The sequence below is a fragment of the Trachypithecus francoisi genome, unplaced genomic scaffold (genome assembly GCF_009764315.1).
Source record: "Trachypithecus francoisi isolate TF-2019V2 unplaced genomic scaffold, Tfra_2.0 Lachesis_group15, whole genome shotgun sequence".
Taxonomy (NCBI): domain Eukaryota; kingdom Metazoa; phylum Chordata; class Mammalia; order Primates; family Cercopithecidae; genus Trachypithecus; species Trachypithecus francoisi.
The window spans coordinates 78,611,182-78,635,253 of record NW_022681460.1 but is presented as its reverse complement, the minus strand read 5'-3'; the positions used below and the strand labels follow the sequence as shown (position 1 = coordinate 78,635,253).

Here is a 24,072-nt window from a genome sequence, read left to right as displayed (position 1 = left end):
TGAACATCTCCACCTGAATGGCTCACAGGCACTCAGCTCAACAAGGCTCAAAGTGACCTTGTGTTCTTCCCCACCTCTACCTCACTGCCAAATCTCACTCACCTCTGGTGTTTCTAAATGATCAGTTGATGTCATCACCTGTCCAGTTGCATTAACCTGAAATCTAGAGTCATCCTTGATACATTTCTGTAATTTGCCATTTTACCTAGTCCGTCGCCCAAGCTCTACTCATTTTTACCTCCTAAGTATATGTTAAGGCTATCCACTTCTTTCTACCTCTGTTGCCAGCTCTCCAGAATAAGCTGCCTTCTCTTTTGATCTGGACTTCTGCAACAGCCTCCTAACTGCTCCTTCCTTGTCTGCTCAAGTTCTTTTTCCCAAGTAGTGTCACCTTGGAAAACCCCAATCTTTTCATGACATGCCATGTTAAAACACTGAATAGCATCCCATTAGGATAAAAACAAAAGTCCCTAGTGTGTTCTGTCCACCCCTACATGGCCTGGCTCCTACCTGCCCCACAGCCTTGTCCTATACCACCCTCATGAGAGAGAGGAGCATCCCACATGGAGACTCTCATGAGAGAGAGGGGTCATCCCCCTCTGAGACCCTTATGGGAGAGAAGGGTCATTCCCCACTGAAACCTTCATGACAAAGAGGGGTCCTTGCTCTCTGAATTTCAGCCACGCTGATCTTCTTTCAGTTGCTCAGCTACCCTGTGCTCCCTCTTACTTCATTAATTCAGCAAATATTTAGTGAGTACCTACTACGTGCCTGGTACTGTTCCAAGTGTTAGGGATAACATGGTGAGCAAAACAGGCAAAAAGATCCAAGAGTTTACAGACTCTTGGAGAGATGACAGCCAATAATCAAGATAAATAAATAAAATATACATGACAGCAAAGAGAGTGATAAGAGCTAAGAAAGGGAAAACATAAAATGGTGAAGAAGATAGGAGGTGCGTGGAGTAAAGGGGGAATTGCCATTTAAATAGGGTATTCACGGAAAACCTTACTAAAAGGGAGGCTCCTAGTTGGGAAAACATCTATCTGATGGCTTCAGGAAAGAGCAAGGAGTCAGGGGGCTGGAGCAAGGGGAGAGAAGTAGGAAGTGAGGACCAGATCATGAAAGTCCTTGTTGGGCTCTCTAAGGATGAGATGGGGAGTCATTTGGGGTGGAGGAAATGCTGTCATTTGGGTCCTGACAGAGTCTCTCAGGCTACTGTGTTAAGCAGAGACTGCAGCTTCAGGGGCAAGCCCAAAAGCTGAAAGCTCAGGACAGAGGCTGGTATAGTCATCCAGGTGATAGAAGGTGGCAGCTAGGACTGAAGTGGCAGGACAGAGTCAGGGAAGATGTTGGGATTCTCCAAGCATTTCAAACTTATTATTCACTCCGCTTGGAGTGACCCCTCCTTATCTACTTTAAGTAAATCATTTATGGTCTCATTACCCCCAGCAGGAAGCCCTGACCTCGCAGTCCAAAGTAGGACCTCCTTTTCTACTTTTGCCTGATTCCCTGTCTTTTCCTTCCTGGCATCTATCATGCTTTGAAATGAGAATGTGCACTCCATGAATTCACGTATCATGTCTGTTCTCACCACTGGGTCCCTAGCAAAGGACCTGGTCCAGTATTTAGGGAGAGAATCAAAGAAGGGAGACAGGAATTGGCACTGGCAACTAAGAACCGTGTCAGGCCCTTTATGATCATGATCCTGTCAGTTCCTCACAAGCATCCCAGGAGGAAGGTGTCATTGTCTTCTTTCTAAAGATGAGAGAACTGAAACTTACAGAGGATAAGTGACCTGCCCCGATCCCACGGCGTCACAAGCTGGAGCGGAGCTGGACTGGAACCTGGTTAACTTTGCTTTCGTTCTTGATGCTTCCATGGTGCCCACCCCAGCTACCATTCTGTCATGGGTGCTTACCGCAAAGCTGCAGGCCATTTTCTCCTTGACCTTGACCTTGGATGCTCTTCGCCTTGGGTTCCACACTTATCCCATGTGCCTGGGAGTCTCACTGCACTTGGAGGTGTAGTTTCACAGTCGCTGCTGTGTGACTGCCTTTTCTCTTTTCCTTTTCTTCTAGCTTGCTCTTAGCCTTATAGAGCTGGGCACTGTTACCCAGCCTTAGTTGACTATATATCCCTCTGTCCTGTGGGAAAACCATGCTGATCTGGTTGTTCACTGTCACTGCCTCTCCTTGGGCAGCAGCGTCGGCTTGTCCTGAGTGCCAGTCCCTGCTGTGCTAAGTGGTGGGGTGCGCTGGCCTGTGTGGCCTTTGAGCTGCTTCCTGTACCTGCATCTCAGGGCTTCCCTTTCTTGTCATCCTGTCTTATCTTAGGCATTGACTTCAGTCCTATTTTCCTCCATTGGCCTTGTCTTCATGATACCAAGAACCCTGCTGAACTCATCTTTCTGTTCTGCTGATTGTCTTTCTGAAATCCACTCTTTTGCTCCACTGGCCACATCAAGCCCAGATCCTATCAGGCCTGTCCTTAGCCTTGAGTCTCTGATATATATATTTCATGTTTGTTATTCTCTCTGATCTCTGAGCAAGGTGGGAAGAGACGTTTCTCCTCCCCCAGTGAAAATAATTCAGATAGACAGGGCTTGCTGACTCTTAGGAGTGAAGAAAGGGGTTAACACAATTTGAGCTACAAGACTGGAGACAGGTTGGAAGGATTGAAATAGTACAGTTTTTTGGGGAAGAGACTGGTGAGCTTTTCATTATCTCTAAAATTGGAGGCAGCAATAGTGTGAAAAATCCACAAACAGTGGTAAAGTGTTGAACATCCAGGTTGGATTAACGAGATTTGGATGTGAGCCTTCCAATCGATATCCTAACTATACTGTAATTTAAAAAAAAATTTAATCTAACATGTCACAAATGTGTGTGAGAATAATGAGATGTTGTGTAAGTGCTTTGTGAATTTGAAAGTCTTTCACAAGTATGAATTATTGTGTAAGGATATTGAAACAGTATTTCCAAGGACACAGCTCTTCTTTCTCTATTTTTATGACAAGAATATAGTATCTTAGTCAGTTGTAACTAGATTCAGTGGTTCAGATTAGGAATTTAACTATTTGTTCTTTATCTGTATAGGGAAATGTGCCCTAATTTTTAACTTTTCCCTCCCCAGTAGTTTGCAAGGTCCAGGGAAATCTCTGGGACTCTCAAGGGAAAAGGATTTTAAAATATGAAAGACGTGCATGCAGATAATTGAGAATTGACTAGTTTATAATTAGAGGAATTCCTGGGGAAAAGAGAAACTAACAGAGAAATTCATGTACAGTGTATATTCTCAGTGTTTAAATATTTATTTTTAACTTTGTAATTTTTCTTTTGCAGAAACTCTGGGTGGTTTGGATACCATTGTCAAGATCCCTCCACATGTACTGAGGTAGGAGATGGACATTGTATAATATCACAGAAGTCAATATTGCCCATTGAAGGCCCAGATAACCACATTGATTTACAGTGTGTCTTAGTTTGTTTTGTGCTGCTATAATGGAATACTACAGATTGGGTGATTTATAACGAACAGAAATTTACTGGTTCATGGTTCTGGAGGCTGAGAAGTCCAAGATCAAGGGGCCACATCTAGCGAGGGCCTTCTTGCTGCATCATCCGAAAGGTAGAAGGACAAAAAGAGGGTGGAACAGAGAAGAGAGAAGGGGACTGAATGCACCCTTTTCTAACAAAGCCCCACTCCTGTCATAACCGCATTCATCCATTCATGGGGCAGAGCCCTCATGGCCAGATCACCTCTCATTAGGCCTGACGTCCCAATACTGTTGCATTGGGGATTACGTTTCCAACACTTACTTTTGGTGGGGACACATTCAAACCATAGCATAGCATTTTACTTGCTGACTAAAGGCTTTCTTGCACCCATGAGCTGGGATATTTCATGAGGTTAGCATGATATGAACCTAATTGCATTCGCTTCACCTGTCTGTGGAGGGAATGAAATCAGTGACCTAAAGGAACCAGTCATGGAAGTCCATGGTAAAAGGATCAAATTGGTCAAGGAGAGACATGATCAAAACTTATGTGAAGGAGTAGAAAGAAAATTGTACTCCCTCTGATGGGGATGCACCCCTATACCAGGTAGTGTGGATTTAAGCTCTGTTTGGCAACCCTGGATGAACATCATCTTACTGGTTGTGAAGTCCACAGCCAGATGCAGCAGCCCAGAGATAGGGAGCCTGTTTCCCCACCTTGTTCACCTCCCCCTATGCCTTCCCCCAACCCTCACTGGGAGAGAAATGCCTGCCCTCTGTAGAAAATTGGAAAGAACAATAGAATAAAAAAGAAAGTTGTTCATAACTTTATCACCTAAGGATGATCACTGAAAAGTTTAATAGATTTGCTTAAATGTCTTTTTCTATACACATATATTTTTATAAATTAATATAAAATTTTATTCACGACTTTGTTGCCTGCTTGGTTTTTTTTACTCAATACCATATAGAATATTTTCTAATGCCAGTATATGTTCTTCAAATTAAAATGTTACATATACTTCCATTATATGGCTGTAGCATAATTCATTTAGCAGTTTTCCTGTTGTTTAATAACATTTGGGCTGTTTCCAGGGTTTTCTTTGAGATTATAAAATATATTGGACTATAACCCTTTGTTGAGTGTGGTTTCTATGTTCTCAGGATACTGTGATTAGATATTTTCTCTCTTTTTAAGTAGATTGAACAAAATTTATGTTTCTATCTTTTTAAAAAATTCATTACTTTTCCTGTAGCAGCTGCATAAACTTGTAGGTTTACATGTTGTAAGGGAATCCATGTGTTAAACTAAGTACATTTTTGTGTGTACAAAGCTTATACATGAACAGAATGTTTGGCAACAACATGTTTGTCTAGTGGAGAGGTGGTACAGCTGGAGTGTCCAGCGCATAGGAGGATGTGAGGACTTTCTATGAGCTGTGAAGGCATGGATAGTTTAAAGAAGGCAATTTCCTGGCTCCGAACTTCTCTAAGTTCTGTTTCTTAAAACTGATTTGCTTCAAAACTGATGTTGCCACGTCTTCTTTTCCACCTCACCTTTTACGGTCACTCTGCTCTTGCTTGACAGAGAAAACCACACCTGTTACCCACCTGTGTCTTACAGTAGTGTGTCGCCCTGGGGTACAGAGATCTTGTCCCACCCACAAAGAACTATGAAAATACTAGTGTCCATACAGTTAAAGGGAGTGATTATAAGGACCAGGAAACACATCATTTTTCAAGTTAGGTAGTTTTAACTTCTTCACTTTCAGCAATATTGAAGGAACTATAAGATGATAGACGAAAAGATTTTTTTTGATGATGTCTCCTTCATTCCCTTATTATTTATGTAAACAAGGTTTCTTACTGCTTACAACTATAAAGGTAAAGAACTGATACGGAATTTGTGCTAAATTCTACCTTACTGTATAGCAATAAAAAATACTTCTCCATAGGCATATGAACTAGCTGGGGGAAATATAAACAAACTCCATTTCTTTAGAAATTTATTTTTAATAAAAGTATATTTCCATGCTAACCGTATTGACATTTGATAAATAATTATTAATGTTCTTTGGACCAATTTTGTGCATTAGTAATGATTGCTTATAATTGAACATTTTAAAGCCTTATGGTTACAGGAAATATTTTAAAAATTACTTTATACATACTTTTTCTTAAGAGAGAAGTATAGTATGGAGATTAATAAAAGGCTTTCTAGCATTAAAATATATTGGAGAAAATTATTTGGGGAAAATGGAATGGAAATATAATAAATTCAAGGAGAAAAATAACAATACAGCATTTTTTACTGTTAAAGAAGAGTTTGTTCACCTTTTTTGATGGATGAAGATGTTTTTCAAATTGCTGTCATATTCACGAGATAAATTTCGAGAGTGATATGTTTTAATTGAAAATTTTAATAATTCCAGTGTTCCAGAATTACAGCCTTCACAATTAAAATTATGATGAAAAAATTTGAATGCTAACTTAAAACACGTGAAAAACAGAATCTTAACCTTTTCTTAGTGACTGTTTGTAAAAGAGTTTGATAAACTCTGCTCTAAAGGTGGTTTCCTCATCCAAAGTGTTGTTTAACCTAGCAGTGAGGTTTTCTGTGGTTCTGGGTTTGTGATAAAATGTCGGTCTTCAGTGTGAGGAGCAACAGAAGAGGCTTCTGCTCCACTGGCTGGGAATGTTTAATTGTTGGGCACATACATATATTTAGAATTGTTATAGTCTCTTGCTTAATTGATCCCTTTATCATTATATAATGACCTTCTTTGTCTAGTGTTCATGTGTATGTGTGTGGCCAGAAGAGCTGGAGAGAATATGGTTTCAATGTGTCCAAGGACATATTTTTGGTTCTCCTTTTACTTATTTGGCTTTATTTTATTCAATGATCTTTTGCTTTACCCCAGAGCCAGCTACCTATCTTGTGCACCTACAGGAGCTGTTGACAAAATTGGTGGGAGGGGTGTCAGATGAGAGACTATGGATGAATATATGCATATGTACATTTCTTTACATATTTTCACCATTATTAGAAATTCAACTCAGAGTATTTCCCCTAATGATGAAGATTATCCTAATGTACAAAGATACATCATCTTACTATTCAAAAGAATGGACATTATTATGTTTAGATGCACAATGAGATCATCGAGCATTTTTGTACAGAGAATTGAACCATATGAATGAGACACAGCAGATATGAGCCTTTTTTTGTTTGTTTGTTTGTTTGTTTTTGAGATGGAGTCTCGCTCTGTCTCCCAGACTGGAGTGCAGTGGCATGATCTTGGCTCACTGCAAGCTCTGCCTCCCGGGATCACGCCATTCTCCTGCCTCAGCCTCCCGAGTAGCTGGGACTACAGGTGCCCGCCACCAGGCCCGGCTAATTTTTTGTATTTTTAGTAGAGACGGGGTTTCACCGTGTGAGCCAGGATGGTCTCGATCTCCTGACCTCGTGATCCGCCTGCCTCGGCCTCCCAAAGGGCTGGGATTACAGGCGTGAGCCACCACGCCTGGCCTCAAAGCTGTTCTTTCATTTTTATTTTTATTTTTTTTTTGTTTTTATTTTATTTTATTTTTATTTTTTATTATACTTTAAGTTCTAGGGTACATGTGCATAACGTTTATATCATTTATAACTCCCCAATGCAATCCCTCCCTCCTCCCCCCTCCCCATGATAGGCCCCAGTGTGTGATGTTCCCCTTCCCGAGTCCAAGTGATCTCATTGTTCACTTCCCACCTATGAGTGAGAACATGCGGTGTTTGGTTTTCTCTTCTTGTGATAGTTTGCTAAGAATGATGGTTTCCAGCTGCATCCATGTCCCTACAAAGGACGCAAACTCATCCTTTTTGATGGCTGCATAGTATTCCATGGTGTATATGTGCCACATTTTCTTAATCCAGTCTGTCACAGATGGACATTGGGTTGATTCCAAGTCTTTGCTATTGTGAATAGTGCCGCAATAAACATACGTGTGCATGTGTCTTTGTAGTAGAGTAATTTATAATCCTTTGGGTATATACCCAGTAGTGGGATGGCTGGGTCATATGGTACATCTAGTTCTAGATCCTTGAGGAATCGCCATACTGTTTTCCATAATGGTTGAACTAGTTTACAATCCCACCAACAGTGTAAAAGTGTTCCTATTTCTCCACATCCTCTCCAACATCTATTGTTTCCTGACTTCTTAATGATTGCCATTCTAACTGTGTGAGATGGTATCTCATTGTGGTTTTGATTTGCATTTCTCTGATGGCGAGTGATGACGAGCATTTTTTCATGTGTCTGTTGGCTGTATGGATGTCTTCTTTTGAGAAATGTCTGTTCATATCCTTTCCCCATTTTTTGATGGGGTTGTTTGTTTTTTTCTTGTATATTTGTTTGAGTTCTTTGTAGATTCTGGATATTAGCCCTTTGTCAGATGAGTAGGTTGCAAAAATGTTCTCCCATTCTGTAGGTTGCCTGTTCACTCTGATGGTAGTTTCTTTTGCTGTGCAGAAGCTCTTTAGTTTAATGAGATCCCATTTGTCAATTTTGGCTTTTGCTGCCGTTGCTTTTGGTGTTTTAGACATGAAGTCCTTGCCCATGCCTATGTCCTGAATGGTACTACCTAGATTTTCTTCTAGGGTTTTTATGGTATTAGGTCTAACATTTAAGTCTCTAATCCATCTTGAATTAATTTTCGTATAAGGGGTAAGGAAAGGATCCAGTTTCAGCTTTCTACTATGGCTAGCCAATTTTCCCAGCACCATTTATTAAATAGGGAATCCTTTCCCCATTTCTTGTTTCTCTCAGGTTTGTCAAAGATCAGATGGCTGTAGATGTGGTATTATTTCTGAGGACTCTGTTCTGTTCCATTGGTCTATTTCTCTGTTGTGGTACCAGTACCATGCTGTTTTGGTTACTGTAGCCTTGTAGTATAGTTTGAAGTCAGGTAGCGTGACGCCTCCAGCTTTGTCCTTTTGACTTAGGATTATCTTGGCAATGCGGGCTCTTTTTTGGTTCCATATGAACTTTAAAGCAGTTTTTTCCAATTCTGTGAAGAAAGTCATTGGTAGCTTGATGGGGATGGCATTGAATCTATAAATAACCTTGGGCAGTATGGCCATTTTCACGATATTGATTCTTCCTATCCATGAGCATGGTATGTTCTTCCATTTGTTTGTGTCCTCTTTGATTTCACTGAGCAGTGGTTTGTAGTTCTCCTTGAAGAGGTCCTTACATCCCTTGTAAGCTGGATTCCTAGGTATTTTATTCTCTTTGAAGCAATTGTGAATGGAAGTTCATTCCTGATTTGGCTCTCTGCTTGTCTGTTACTGGTGTATAAGAATGCTTGTGATTTTTGCACATTAATTTTGTATCCTGAGACTTTGCTGAAGTTGCTTATCAGCTTAAGGAGATTTTGGGCTGAGACGATGGGGTTTTCTAAATATACAATTATGTCATCTGCAAACAGGGACAATTTGACTTCTTCTTTTCCTAACTGGATACCCTTGATTTCTTTCTCTTGCCTGATTGCCCTAGCCAGAACTTCCAACACTATGTTGAATAGGAGTGGTGAGAGAGGGCATCCCTGTCTTGTGCCAGTTTTCAAAGGGAATTTTTCCAGTTTTTGCCCATTCAGTATGATATTAGCTGTGGGTTTGTCGTAAATAGCTCTTATTATTTTGAGGTATGTTCCATCAATACCGAATTTATTGAGCGTTTTTAGCATAAGGGCTGTTGAATTTTGTCAAAAGCCTTTTCTGCATCTATTGAGATAATCATGTGGTTCTTGTCTTTGGTTCTGTTTATATGCTGGATTACGTTTATTGATTTGCGAATGTTGAACCAGCCTTGCATCCCAGGGATGAAGCCCACTTGATCATGGTGGATAAGCTTTTTGATGTGCTGCTGAATCCGGTTTGCCAGTATTTTATTGAGAATTTTTGCATCGATGTTCATCAGGGATATTGGTCTAAAATTCTCTTTTTTTGTTGTGTCTCTGCCAGGCTTTGGTATCAGGATGATGTTGGCCTCATAAAATGAGTTAGGGAGGATTCCCTCTTTTTCTATTGATTGGAATAGTTTCAGAAGGAATGGTACCAGCTCCTCCTTGTACCTCTGGTAGAATTCAGCTGTGAATCCATCTGGTCCTGGACTTTTTTTCGTGGGTAGGCTATTAATTGTTGCCTCAATTTCAGAGCCTGTTATTGGTCTATTCAGGGATTCAACTTCTTCCTGGTTCAGTCTTGGGAGAGTGTAAGTGTCCAGGAAATTATCCATTTCTTCTAGATTTTCTAGTTGATTTGCGTAGAGGCATTTATAGTATTCTCTGATGGTTGTTTGTATTGCTATGGGGTCGGTGGTGATATCCCCTTTATCATTTTTTATTGCATCTATTTGATTCCTCTCTCTTTTCTTCTTTATTAATCTTGCTAGTGGTCTGTCAATTTTGTTGATCTTTTCAAAAAACCAACTCCTGGATTCATTGATTTTTTGGAGGGTTTTTTGTGACTCTATCTCCTTCAGTTCTGCTCTGATCTTAGTTATTTCTTGCCTTCTGCTAGCTTTTGAATGTGTTTGCTCTTGCCTCTCTAGTTCTTTTAATTGTGATGTTAAAGTGTCAATTTTAGATCTTTCCTGCTTTCTCTTGTGGGCATTTAGTGCTATAAATTTCCCTCTACACACTGCTTTAAATGTGTCCCAGAGATTCTGGTATGTTGTATCTTTGTTCTCATTGGTTTCAAAGAACATCTTTATTTCTGCTTTCATTTCGTTATGTACCCAGTAGTCATTCAGGAGCAGGTTGTTCAGTTTCCATGTAGTTGAGCGGTTGGATTGAGTTTCTTAGTCCTGAGTTCTAGTTTGATTGCACTGTGGTCTGAGAGACAGTTTGTTATAATTTCTGTTCTTGTACATTTGCTGAGGAGTGCTTTACTTCCAATTATGTGGTCAATTTTGGAATAAGTGCGATGTGGTGCTGAGAAGAATGTATATTCTGTTGATTTGGGGTGGAGAGTTCTATAGATGTCTATTAGGTCCGCTTGGTGCAGAGATGAGTTCAATTCCTGGATATCCTTGTTAACTTTCTGTCTGGTTGATCTGTCTAATGTTGACAGTGGAGTGTTGAAATCTCCCATTATTATTGTATGGGAGTCTAAGTCTCTTTGTAGGTCTCTAAGGACTTGCTTTATGAATCTGGGTGCTCCTGTATTGGGTGCATATATATTTAGGAGAGTTAGCTCTTCCTGTTGAATTGATCCCTTTACCATTATGTAATGGCCTTCTTTGTCTCTTTTGATCTTTGACGGTTTAAAGTCTGTTTTATCAGAGACTAGGATTGCAACCCCTGCTTTTTTTTGTTCTCCATTTGCTTGGTAGATCTTCCTCCATCCCTTTATTTTGAGCCTATGTATGTCTCTGCATGTGAGATGGGTCTCCTGAATACAGCAAACTGATGGGTCTTGACTCTTTATCCAGTTTGCCAGTCTGTGTCTTTTAATTGGAGCATTTAGTCCATTGACATTTAAGGTTAATATTGTTATGTGTGAACTTGATCCTGTCATTATGATATTAACTGGTTATTTTGCTCATTAGTTGATGCAGTTTCTTCCTAGCCTCGATGGTCTTTACATTTTGGCATGTTTTTGCAATGGCTGGTACTGGTTGTTCCTTTCCATGTTTAGGGCTTCCTTCAGGTCTCTTGTAAGGCAGGCCTGGTGGTGACAAAATCTCTAAGCATTTGCTTATCTGTAAAGGATTTTATTTCTCCTTCACTGATGAAACTTAGTTTGGCTGGATATGAAATTCTGGGTTGAAAATTCTTTTCTTTAAGAACGTTGAATATTGGCCCCCACTCTCTTCTGGCTTGTAGAGTTTCTGCCGAGAGATCTGCTGTTAGTCTGATGGGCTTCCCTTTGTGGGTAACCCGACCTTTCTCTCTGGCTGCCCTTAAGATTTTTTCCTTCATTTCAACTTTGGTGAATCTGGCAATTATGTGTCTTGGAGTTGCTCTTCTCGAGGAGTATCTTTGTGGCGTTCTCTGTATTTCCTGAATTTGAATGTTGGCCTGCCCTACTAGGTTGGGGAAGTTCTCCTGGATGATATCCTGAAGAGTGTTTTCCAACTTGGTTCCATTTTCCCCCTCACTTTCAGGCACCCCAATCAGACGTAGATTTGGTCTTTTTACATAATCCCATACTTCTTGCAGGCTTTGTTCATTTCTTTTTCTTCTTTTTTCTTTTGGTTTTCTCTTCTCGCTTCATTTCATTCATTTGATCCTCAATCGCTGATACTCTTTCTTCCAGTTGATCGAGTCGGTTACTGAAGCTTGTGCATTTGTCACGTATTTCTCGTGTCATGGTTTTCATCTCTGTCATTTCGTTTATGATCTTCTCTGCATTAATTAGTCTAGCTGTCAATTCTTCCACTCTTTTTTCAAGATTTTTAGTTTCTTTGCGCTGGGTACGTAATTCCTCCTTTAGCTCTGAGAAGTTTGATGGACTGAAGCCTTCTTCTCTCATCTCGTCAAAGTCATTCTCTGACCAGCTTTGATCCGTTGCTGGCGATGGGCTGCGCTCCTTTGCAGGGGGAGATGCGCTCTTATTTTTTGAATTTCCAGCTTTTCTGCCCTGCTTCTTCCCCATCTTTGTGGTTTTATCTGTCTCTGGTCTTTGATGACGGTGACGTACTGATGGGGTTTTGGTGTAGGTGTCCTTCCTGTTTGATAGTTTTCCGTCTGACAGTCAGAAGGACTGTCTGTTGGTCTGTTGGAGATTGCTTGAGGTCCACTCCAGACCCTGTTTGCCTGGGTATCAGCAGCAGAGGTTGCCGAAGATAAAATATTGCTGAACAGCGAGTGTACCTGTCTGATTCTTCCTTTGGAAGTTTCCTCTCAGGGATGACTCCACCCTGTGAGGTGTGGGGTGTCAGACTGCCCCTAGTGGGGGATGTCTCCCAGCTAGGCTACTCAGGGGTTAGGGACCCACCTGAGCAGGCAGTCTGTCCGTTCTGGGATCTCAACCTCCGCGTTGGGAGATCCAGGGCTCTCCCCAAAGGTGTCAGACAGAGTCGTTCGCCTCTGCACCGGCCCCCGCTGCTTTCCCTATTGGACCTCAGCTGTGGGCTGTCCCCAGAGGTGGAGTCTACAGAGACAGGCAGGTTTCCTTGAGCTGCTGTGAGCTCCACCCAGTTCGAGCTTCCCAGCGGCTTTGTTTACCTACTTAAGCCTCAGCAATGGCGGGCGCCCCTCCCCCAGCCTCGCTGCTACCTTGCGGATAGATCGCCAGCAGACTGCTGTGTTAGCAGTGAGGGAGGCTCCGTGGGCGTGGGACCCTCCCGGCCAGGTGTGGGATATATTCTCCTGGTGTGCCTGTTTCCTTAAAGTGCAGTATTGGGGTGGGAGTTACCCGATTTTCCAGGTGTTATGTGTCTCAGTTCCCCTGGCTAGGAAAACGGATTTCCTTCCCCCTTGTGCTTCCAGGTGAGGCGATGCCTCGCCCTGCTTCAGCTCACGCTGGTCAGGCTGCAGCAGCTGACCAGCACCGATTGTCCGGCACTCCCTAGAGAGATGACCCCAGTACCTCAGTTGAAAATGCAGAAATCACCGGTCTTCTGTGTCACTCGCGCTGGGAGTTGGAGACTGGAGCTGTTCCTATTCGGCCATCTTGCTCCGCCCCTAAAGCTGTTCTTTTAAAAACAAATTTGAAGGAGGAGAATGAAGATATACAATATGGAAAACATTGTGATGTGGTAGCAAATGCAGACTTATTAGAGATTTTTATACATATAAGGAGGTTTCAGTTTGTGATTCACAATAGTGGGGAACCTCTCAAAGCCTCTTCTAAGATACAAGAAGAAGCCGTAATTAGGGCAGAAAAGAGACCGAATCAATACTAGTCTGATTTACTATTCCAGGTTATCATTAGGGAAATGATATAAAAAGGAGACATACAGTAATGGGCTTTTCCGCCTGTGTTGTAAATCAGTCCTTCTTTAATCCTTTGATTCCTCTTAGAGACACTTTAAACCAAGAGAGCATTTACTCTGTTAAATCATTATGTGTAACATGGCATCCTTCTATTTGGGCATCTGCTAAAAAAAAAAAAAAAAAAAAAAAATTCCAGGCACTGTAAATATTTGCTCATTGAGGAGAATTTGGATATGTTATTTTTTCTTCCATTATGCTTACATCTAATATATGGGAAAGAAACCAAGTTTATAAAGTATGTCTTGCATTTTTCTGATTTTAAATTCAGGTTTAGTTTTCATTTCTGTTACATAATCACCTGGAGGTGATTATTTGCAGATTTTTAAAATTGTTTCTTTTGGAAAGGGCTAAGGGATCATTCGTAATCTTGAATACCTTTGCTATGCTTTTTCCTATTTTTTTCCTTTTGCCACTGATTTGTTAATTTCATGTTCAGCGTAGTCCCATTGTCATAATTACTAATATTGTTTTTGGTCAATTGTGTGCGTTAGTAGTGATAGCTTAAATCAGAAGAACCCTTGAAGAGCCTGTGTTGAAATTGAATCCTTGAGAGACCTATGTTGTATTATCTTTCCTTTTGCCATTGATTGCTCTAATGACTTTTGAATGATTTAAGTGACTGGTGACTGGTAGTTATGCATAGACTATTCTAAGGGAGATATTGATGATAAAACATTTTAGATATAATTAAGGAGGTCAAGAGACATTGCTTATTTGTGCCCAAGGCTCTGTCACTGATCAAATGCTCACTCTCATTGTTGATGTGGTGAGCAACAAGCGTAGGAATTAATGCAGAGCCCATTGATATTCAATGTCATGGAGGGAGGAAGGTCCAGGGAATATGTGTTATGGAATATTTCCTGACTTTATTAGTGGCTAGTCATGTGAAAATCTTTCCACCTTCCTACCCTTAGTCTTGCTTTTGATTTGGGGGTGGGTTTTAAGGGTCCTTATCTTCCTCCATGAGGAGACTGCATGCTTGCTGTCTTTGCTTCTCTTTTCCCTTTTCTTAAACTTCAAGGTCTTCTTACATGCATCTATGCAGGGTTGAATAAATCTATGAATTAGTGGGCTACTGTGGTATCCCTACACTGAAGAAGCCATCGATAGCTCAGGCTATGTCTTAGATTAGAATCATCCTGCCCATGTCCTTTTTGTTTCATAAGCAAAAGCCAACTCAGGATGTTCCCTAATAGTGATGGATTTGGTGAAAAATATGACCAAGTACAGTTGCCACTGGTAGTCACTGATTCCATCATGACTATCCACTGGTTTTTCAACCAAGTAATAACATAAGACTTTGAGGCTACCGATCAAGAACAATTGGAATATTCTGCAGTCGTTGAGTAGAATATTCTGTAAATGTCTGTTAGGTTCATTTGGCTTAAAGTCCAACTTAAGTCCAATGTGTCTTTGTTGATTTTCTGTCCCAACAACCTCTCTAATGCTGTGAGTGGGATGTTGAAGTCCCCTACTATTATCGTATTGGTGTTTAGCTCTTTCTTTAGGTCTCGTAATATTTGTTTTATGAATCTGGGTGCTCCAGTGTTGGGTACATATATATTAAAATTGTTATAGTCTCTTGTTGAATTGATCCCTTTATCATTATATAATGACTTTGTTTGTCTTTACTGTTTTTGATTTAAAGTCTGTTTTATCTGATATAAGTATAGTGATTCCTGCTCACTTTTGATTTCCGTTTGTATGAAATATCTTTTCCAACCTCTGTACTTTTAGTCTACACATGTCTCTATAAGTAAAGTGAGTTTCTTATAAGCAGTGTATAGTTGGATCTTTTTTTTTTTTTTTTTTGAGATGGAGTCTCACTGTATCACCCAGGCTAGAGTACAGTGGTACAATCTCAACTCACTGCAACCTCTACCTCCAGGGTTCAAGTGATTATCCTGCCTCAGCCCCCCAAGTAGCTGAGACTACAGGCATGTGCCACCACGGCCGGCCAATTTTTGTATTTTTAGTAGAGATGGAGTTTCACCATATTGGCCAGGCTGGTCTCAAACTCCTGACCCTGTGATCCACCCACCTCAGCCTCCCAAAGTGCTGGGATTATTGGTGTGAGCCTCTGCACCCGGCCTAGTTGGATCTTTTTTTAATCCTTTATGACAATCGATATATTTTAAGTGGAGCATTTAATGCATTTACATTCAAGATTAATATTTGTATGTGAGGTTTTGTTCCTGTCATGTTGTCATTTTCTAGATTCTTTGTTTTTTTCTTTTTCTCTGTCTTTGTCGTTTGGTGGAATTCTCTCTTCTTGCCATTCATTCCTTTCTCTTCTCTTAATCCTTTGTTTGATTGCTTTATAAGACCTGTGAGTTTTATACTTTTGTGTTTTCATAATGGTGAATATCAGCCTTTTATTTCCATGTTTAAGACTCCTTTGAGCATTGCTAGTAGGGCCAGACTAGGGATGATAAATTCTCTCAGCATTTGCTTGTCTGGGAAAGAATTTATTTCTTCTTCATTTATGAAGCTTATTCTTGCTGGATATAAAAATCTTGGTCAACATTTTCTTTTCCTTGTGATTCAGCACTTTGAAAATGTCATTCAATTCTCTTCTGTCTAAGAGGTTTCTGCTGAGAAATCCACTGTTAGTCTGATGGGGTTTTCTTTATAGGTGACTAGATGCTTTTCTCTTGCTGATTTTAAAATTCTTTCATTTTTATTTTGTTTATTTATTTATTTATTTATATTTTTTTGAGACAGGGTCATGCTCTGTCACCCAGGCTGGAGTGCAGTGGAGCGATCTCAGCTCACTGCAACCTCTGTCTCCCAGATTCAAGCAATCCTCTCACCTCAGCCTCCCTGTAGCTAGGACTACAGACATGTGTCACCACACTCAGCTAATTTTCTGTATTGTTTGTTTGTTTGTTTGTTTTGGTAGAGATTGGGTTTCATCATGTTGCCCAGGCTGGTCTCAAACTCCTTGACTCAAGTGATCCGCCTGCCTCAGCTTCCCAAAGTGCTCGGATTACAGGCATGAGCTACCGCACCTGGCTAACTTTTACTTTAGACAGTCTAATTATAATATGCTGCAGTGAAGTCCTCTTTGCAATGTATTTCTCTGGAAATTGCTGGGCCTCCTGTATCTGGAGGATCTGTCCAAATTTCTTGCCAGACTTGGGAAATTTTCATCAATTATTTCCTTAAAGAGATCTTTGGTCTTTCTTTTCCCTCAGGAATACTGATAATTCGTAAGTTTGGTTGCTTTATATAGTCCCAAATATCTCAAAGGCTTTGTTCATTCTTTTTTCCTTATATTTTGCCTGCCTGTATTGTTTCAAAAGACCTGCCTTCAAGTTCTGAGATTCCTTCTTCTGCTTAGTCTAGTCCATTACTGAAGCTTTTGAATATATTTTGTAATTCCTTAAATGAATTTTTCAGTTCCAGAATTTTTTTAAGATGTCTACCTCCTTGGTTAATTTTTCATTCATATCATGAATTGATTTTCTGATTTCCTTATATTTATTTTCAGATTTGTCTTGCATCTCATTGAGCATCTTTAAAATCAATATTTTGAATTTTTATCTGACATTTCAAGGATTTCTTTTTGGTTAGGATTTATTGGTGAAGAATTATTGTGTTCTTTTGAGGGTGTCACATTACCTTACTTTTTTATGCTTCCTGTATCTTTGTGTTGATTTAAATGCATTTGGAACAAGGGTAGCTTCCTATTTTTGAATTTGTTTTTGTTGGGCATGGGGACTTTTTCTATGGAAGATGTGACTATGATGTTGGTTGGCTAGGGTTTTACTGAAGGTATTCCCTAATCCTCACCATTCTTAAGTCTTAGGCCATCTCATAAGATGAAATATGGCATACTTGTCATGGCTTCTCTTCCTTCCACATGCCAAAGCCAAGATCAAAACCACAGGTCTAGAGATGTTTGAATAAGTAGCCCAATAGCTCCCCTGCATATTGAGCACTAAAAGTTAGGGGGACATGTTCTGAGCTGCTGTCTTCATCAAAATTGCCCAGTGTGTGTCTTATAACATGCAGCCTTTCTCAATTCCTTATCCTACTTATCCTTGAAGACTGTGCTGAGGTGTCCTGAAGTCCTTCCTCTATTTCCTAGGTAAAAATGATATTCCTCTCCTTTGTGCCCTCACCATTCTCCTTACATAATCCTGTTGTGAAGCTCATCAACCGCGTTGGCAGTTGTTTGCAGGTTCTATTATCAGACCCTAGCCTCAAGGAGCTCATCTAGATAAATTACTCATCTTTGCATCTCTTAGCTCAGTGCTTTATAAATGTTTGTGGGATGAAACTGCTTCTCCAGCTTTATATCACATGTCCCAGAAAGCCACTGCCTTCATCTCCTAGATTCTTAGAAAATGCAGTATTCAAAAGAATCTGTGCCAAAATGGAATCTCAGCTTTGGCAGTAGGACTTCTAACATCTTACTCACCGAGAGGGTTGGTCTTAAAGAGTATACTCAGAAACCCAACACTCAATTATTGACCTCAGCTAGTATAGACTTAAATCCTGTGCCCTCTACTCGACTAAAGCCCTGCCCCACCTAATGTATATTAGATAAGGGGTGGAGGATGGTGGTGGTAGTAATCAGGACTCTGACCAATATTCTATGCCAAAGGATGCTAAGGATACAGAGGTTTCAGTGCTCAGTAGATTTCCATGAAAAGTCCTTGGCCATCCTGGAAGAGGCATGCTGCCTGTCCTACCCCCACCTCCAACATGAATTTGACTTGGAGTATTTCTGTTCTAAAGGACTAAAGAACCTCCACTCCCATCCTGCCCCAATCCAGGATTGTCTCTTTCTTCCTTCCAGGTCACTTGCAACAGTACTTGTCCAGATGAGATAAAACTGTCAAGGGAATCCTGGAGCTATTTTGTCAAAAGGCAGCCATTGGCAGCAAACCTCTTGTTGGCATTACTCAGTGCCCCTTTGGGAACAATCCCAGTGATTACCGTAGCCATAACCCAGCCATTTTGCTTACCTGCTTCATGATTTTTCAGAGTCAACCTCAGCCTAATTGCTTTCTCTTGCCAGTTGTACTTTCCAGAAAGACTCTAACAGCTTTTTTTCCCATTTGTCTTTGTATGTGTCCTACCACCTCTCCTCCCTGGCTGACCCTCTGCCTGGCCCTTTACTTCATTTTGCCTGCCTGGTTCAGACACTTCATTCAGTCCAGATAATGACATATTTCTCCTCGTCTTGATGTGTTGATCTACTGATTTTTCATGCAGGGTGTGAGCACATTCATCAGTGTTTATACTTGGAGAGAACCATCCATAACAGCTTCCCATTCCTCATGTGGTTTTATTTTAATTGCCTTTATGCCCATTGATCTATTTTAGTGCTTTAGTTCTGTGCTATGAACCCTGGAGCGACTTCTGCAAGATATGCAAGTTTTTTGGTTGTTTTGTTTTCTTTTTAGAGACAGAGTCTCAATCTGTTGCTCAGGCTGGAGTGCAGGGGCACAATCATAGCTCACTGCAAACTCGAACTCCTGGATTCAAGCAACCCTCCTGCCTCAACCTCCCAAGTAGCTAGGACTACAGATGTATGGCACCATGCCCAGTTAATTTTTTTAAAAAAATTTTGTAAAGATGGAGTTTTGCTACGTTGCCCATGCTGATCTCAAATTCCTGGCTTCAAGTGATCCTCCCACCTTAGCCTCCCAAAGTGCTGGAGTTACAGGTGTGAACCACGATGCCTATCAGCTTTTTGGTTTTAATTTGAAGAAAGAACTATATCTGCATCAACTAGGAAGAACTTTGTATGATTTAAAATGATGAGGACAGCAAATACCCTAATAGCTGTTTTTGGCACACAGTTTGATTCTCATCAGTATTGTGCCTGCCTTTCTTATGTCATGGAGAAGTGTTGGACTTGCCTTGCTACCTCCCACTGTCATGGAGGAAGCAAAGGATGCTGGTGTAGAATTTGTAATTCATGTTTTCAGCTTGTGCTAATAAATGGAGAGTCTGAGCATACATGCTGGACAGGTGCTTCACATTATTCTAGATAGATTGTAAACATGTGTGCTTCTCTTGGATGTAAACTCATCTTAAGTACCCTTTTCTTGCCTTCTTCCTTTTCTCCCTACTATAGCTGACTTCTTTTTGCAGAGTCACACAAATGTAAATGAGTTTTGGCTCTGTTGAGTCAAACTCTGTTGAGTTTTGCTGGTTCTGGACCATAAAAAAAGGGGTAAGGGAGCTTTAAGACACTTTGGTTAGTCCAAGCCTGGCTCATTTGCAGATTTAGCGAATTCTTTATCTCAGCAGGTTGTGAAAGGCAATGTGAGGACATCGTCAGCCTTTCTGGGCTCAGTGGGAACCTTGTAAGTGAGCAAGGGCTCGTTCTAGAGGAGACCTGAACTTTTCTAGTTTCCCGAGATCAGGCTTGCAATAAACAGGTGACCAGAAAAATGTATTTGCAAGGAGAGAGTGGCACATGGACTAGCGTTTAGCAGTGGAGGTTGCTGAAATCCATGTTAGAAATCAAGGTGCTCTGAAGATCTAGTTTCTCTTTTTCCTTTCCCTGCTGCTGTGGAAGACAAAGAATATTCTTGTCTCCTTTTAACATAGTATAAGTGATAATACCATTCTATTTCCTAGCTTACAGACAGCTGCTTCTGTGGGGCTATCTGCCCATTGTAAGCCAGTCCTAATGGTTTCCATGTTCTATTCACGTTGATAAGGAAGACCGACAATTAGCTCTCCATTACAAAGCCTCTCCTTGTTAATAGCGCTGACCTAAAAGCACTCTTTAAGTGATGCAGTCATCACTTAAAGAAGTCACCACTTAAAAAATGAGTGCATAAGTCACCCAAGTTAGTATGGAGGGGATGTTGGCTTGAGTGGTATTTTAGGATGTGCACAAATTATTAATGTTCAGAAACAAGCTGTGACCACTCATCCTTTCTTTATGACCAATAGTTGATGACTTTATAACACTTGGCTTTAAACATAAAATAAATCCACTGAAAAAAATATAACAATCCAATCATGAATTTTTGTTTTTTAGGCCTCTTCATTCCTTTTTTTTGGTTTTGTTTTGTTTTGTTTTGTTTTTGAGATGGAGTCTCACTTACTCTGTCGCCAAGTCTGGAGTACAGTGGCGTGATTTGGGCTCACTGCAACCTCTGTCTTCTGGGTTCAAGCAATTCTCCTGCCTCGGCCTCCAGAGGAACTGGAATTACAGTCCTCCACCGCCATGCCCAGCTAATTTTTTTGTGTTTTTAGTAGAGACAGAGTTTTGCCATGTTGGCCAGGCTGGTTTCGAACTCCTGGGCTCAAGTGATCCTCCCATCTCGGCCTCCCAAAGTGCTGGGATTATAGGTGTGAGCCACTGCATCCAGCCTCTTCATCCCTTTTGAATAGAATGAAGGCAGGATTTTTGCAGTGTGCATTATTCTATGAATTGTTTTCACCATTAAACTGTGCCTTTGAAGGCAATTTAGTCCCAAATTTTCTGCTTTCATTTCAAACTGTGCCTCTGAGAAATTGTTTATATTGATGGATTATAAAAATGGATCCCAAGAGATGGATAGGGACCTGAGCCCATCAATTTAGTGATATCAGGGGTATTTACATCTTTCTTTTTCACCCTCTAGGACTTTTCTTCTGAGAGAAGGGTGGGTGCAGACTAGAATCATATTTTGTTTTCTTGGAAACCTTTATTATTAAGTATTTTATATTTTTGTATATTTTTAATTTTACTGTGTATTTATGTATAGTTGAATTGTATATAAATCAATAGGATTATGTAATTACATAATTCCCTGATGTATCTTTTTCAACTTAAGTCTGATACATTTGATACAGGAGATCTCCCTTTACCTATTTTATAGTCCACTACTCCGTTAATATTATGCTTCTTAATATGTTTAATAGCCTTATAATTCACATTTCCCATCTAAATTTGGGACACATGAGAATACAAGTTAACATTTTCAAACCTTTACCAAGTGCCAGAGACTTTCCTGGATACTATATGTATGCTGTTCCCATTTAATCTTGACAGCACTCCTGTGTGAGACAGTGGACACACTGAGATTGGAGGGGCTATGTAGCTGGCTGAGCTCCTTGAGCCAGTCCAGAGCAGAGCCAGGGCCACTGGACTCCAAAAATCACCTTCCTAACTCACTATGAGGTATTAGCTCTCCAATTATTTGACTTAATACAGAAGTTTTTTTTTTATTATTTGCAGTTTATGGGAAGAGCTGAGATATATACAATTACATTTCATGCAGTAAATCACTTGATGAAGCACCATTGTTGAAAAAACCTCCTAGAAAACCTGCTATGTTTTGCCATTGCCCACTCACAAGTGCAACTTATGGATTAGACCACCTTGTATTGAAACAGCTTCAAATGCAATTTCCAAGGAGCCAGTGCTTTTATAAGAGGGTTGTCCTATATTCAGACTGAGGGGAGTGTCACGAATTATTAGAGCTATTAAGATTAGTGTGTATACCCAGCTTTGCCAGGAAATGACTTAAATTGACTTTACCTCTCTGTAAGGAAGAAGAAAACTTTAAGACAAAAGAGACTGTAGTCTGGAACTGATGTGAATACCCACTGGGGAAACTTGTGTAATTATGCAATTAAATAACTAACTCTTACCTCTCCACCTTCTGCTAACTTGACCAAAGGAAGAGGCCAGGTAACAATTAATGTGGTTTTTTTAATGAAGGTTAAGGTGAGCAAAACTGAAGAATTACTGAGAGAAGATTTAGGATAGGGCTCATTTTTAGGCCTAAAGGAATCCTTCTAGAATATTTTAAGTGAGAGCAGACCTACACTAATTTTCAATTTAATGAAGTCCAGAGAGAATTGTTCTATGTAAAATGATGGTTTTTATTTTCCTGAAACTATAACTGCCCATGGTGTGCTTTATTTTATAAATCCTATTTTGTTTTTCTGTATTTACCAGCTGGGAGAAAAACCTTCAAAAACAAAAGGGGTTTTGTATGCTTATTTCAGAGGCTGTTGGTAGGACAGAAGCCAGGAAACTGGGCCCAGCTGTGCTTGGGGGTTGGGAGAAGGAGGGATCCCATGACTGGGAAGGGCAGAGGGAGAGGGCTGAACACAGAGGACACCCAGGACTGAGCAGGTGGAAGGGCTGCTGGGTTTACCCCCAACTCTGAAATAAAGCTGAATGTGGAAGACAAGGTCAGCAACATGCCCTTTGCTGAAAATGGGGAGGGTAGCATTCATGCATTTCAGAGGTAGTAAAAATAAAGCTGTAATTTAAAGTCAACAGGAGGGTTTAATTAAGAAAGAAAACAATTGTTAAAGGTGTGCATGCCCAGGCATTCAGTACAGAGGATGTTTTTACGAATGTTTGCTCGAGATGATTGCCTCACTGTGCTCAGTTCTGCATATTGACGTCTCTATCGGAGGGGTCTAGAGAGAGTGATGCAGAGTGGGAAGACAGGGTGGGGACTGGGCTCATGTGGATCAGGCAGTTGGCAAGGGGGAGCAGGTGGCCTGGGTTTGGAGTCAGCCAAACACACAGCATGGTTTATGCCAGAAATGCAGTGAGGAACAGGAGGCATGCTCTCTTCTCTCAAAGAGCTCGTCATTTGCTGAAGGGAAAGCAAATAGGTCATCATAATACATGCAAGTCCTGGTTCAACATATGCCTGTTGGGACCTCGAGCTGATCATTTTGCCTATCAGTTTCCATAAATGGAGATGGAAACGGGAAGGTAGGGAGGTGCCTCTGTTTCCCCAGTGTGACAGGTCTGAAGAGATCCCATTGCAGGCCACAGAAGTGGCCTCAACCTCCCCTGTGAGTGCTCAGCATGTGTCCACGCTGGGTCTGTCCAGAGGAGAGCCTTGCCCCTTTGTATCTCCCCTGCATCGGGGCAGGAGGGCAGCTTCCACCCACAGGGCTCTCTCTCAGAACCCTCTGTGTGTTACTGATGTGGACTGAGGCAGCACTTCTCAAACTCTCTGGTGGCAAGACCCTGTACGTTTTTAAAAATTATTTATCCCACATAGCTTCTATTTAAAATTTGGATTATATCTATTTACCATATTGGAAACTAAAACAAAAGGTTTAAAATCATTAAAAATAATAGCAAACCCATTCCATGTTAATATAAATGACATACTTTTAATGAAAAATAACTACTTTTATCATACTTCTACCATCCTCATAGCTATGGAATTCATATCCCCCCAAACAATGTAGTCCTGACTGGGTTCTTATGAAGATTACATAAGATATAAAGGAAGACGGCAGTTTGCAGAATGTACAAAAAATCGTGAATGAAATATCACTCTAGTAAACAGGCTTGCAGTTTTCTGGAAGTTTGCGTTGTGATTAAGGTTTCCCCCCTCCTGTGCTGGCTTTCAAAGTGTGATTTTAGATAGGAAAACAAGGGTACCGGGAAGAAAGGGCAGATTAGACTATGGATTTAAGAAGCATTATTTCCTCATCCTGTGAATATAAAGGGGCCCAACTGGTCCTTGGGAATTATAAACAAATCTGCCTGAGCAGGCAAGACTTGGAAAACTTGACTATGGCAGACTTAAGTGTTCTTTAAAATAAATTCTGGTATCTGAAATAAAAGAATTGGAATCTCATGTTGC

At 40.6% G+C, this 24,072-nt stretch overlaps 1 protein-coding gene across 1 annotated transcript in view; it reads left to right on the top strand.

Moving 5' to 3' along the window:
* Positions 1 to 24,072, top strand: part of ARFGEF3 (ARFGEF family member 3) — a 202,376-nt gene that overhangs the window by 5,329 nt on the left and 172,975 nt on the right. Inside the window, exon 2 of the mRNA XM_033235321.1 lies at positions 3,345 to 3,396. Coding sequence (XP_033091212.1) covers positions 3,345 to 3,396 — 52 coding nt within the window. The remainder of the gene's footprint in view (positions 1 to 3,344; positions 3,397 to 24,072) is intronic.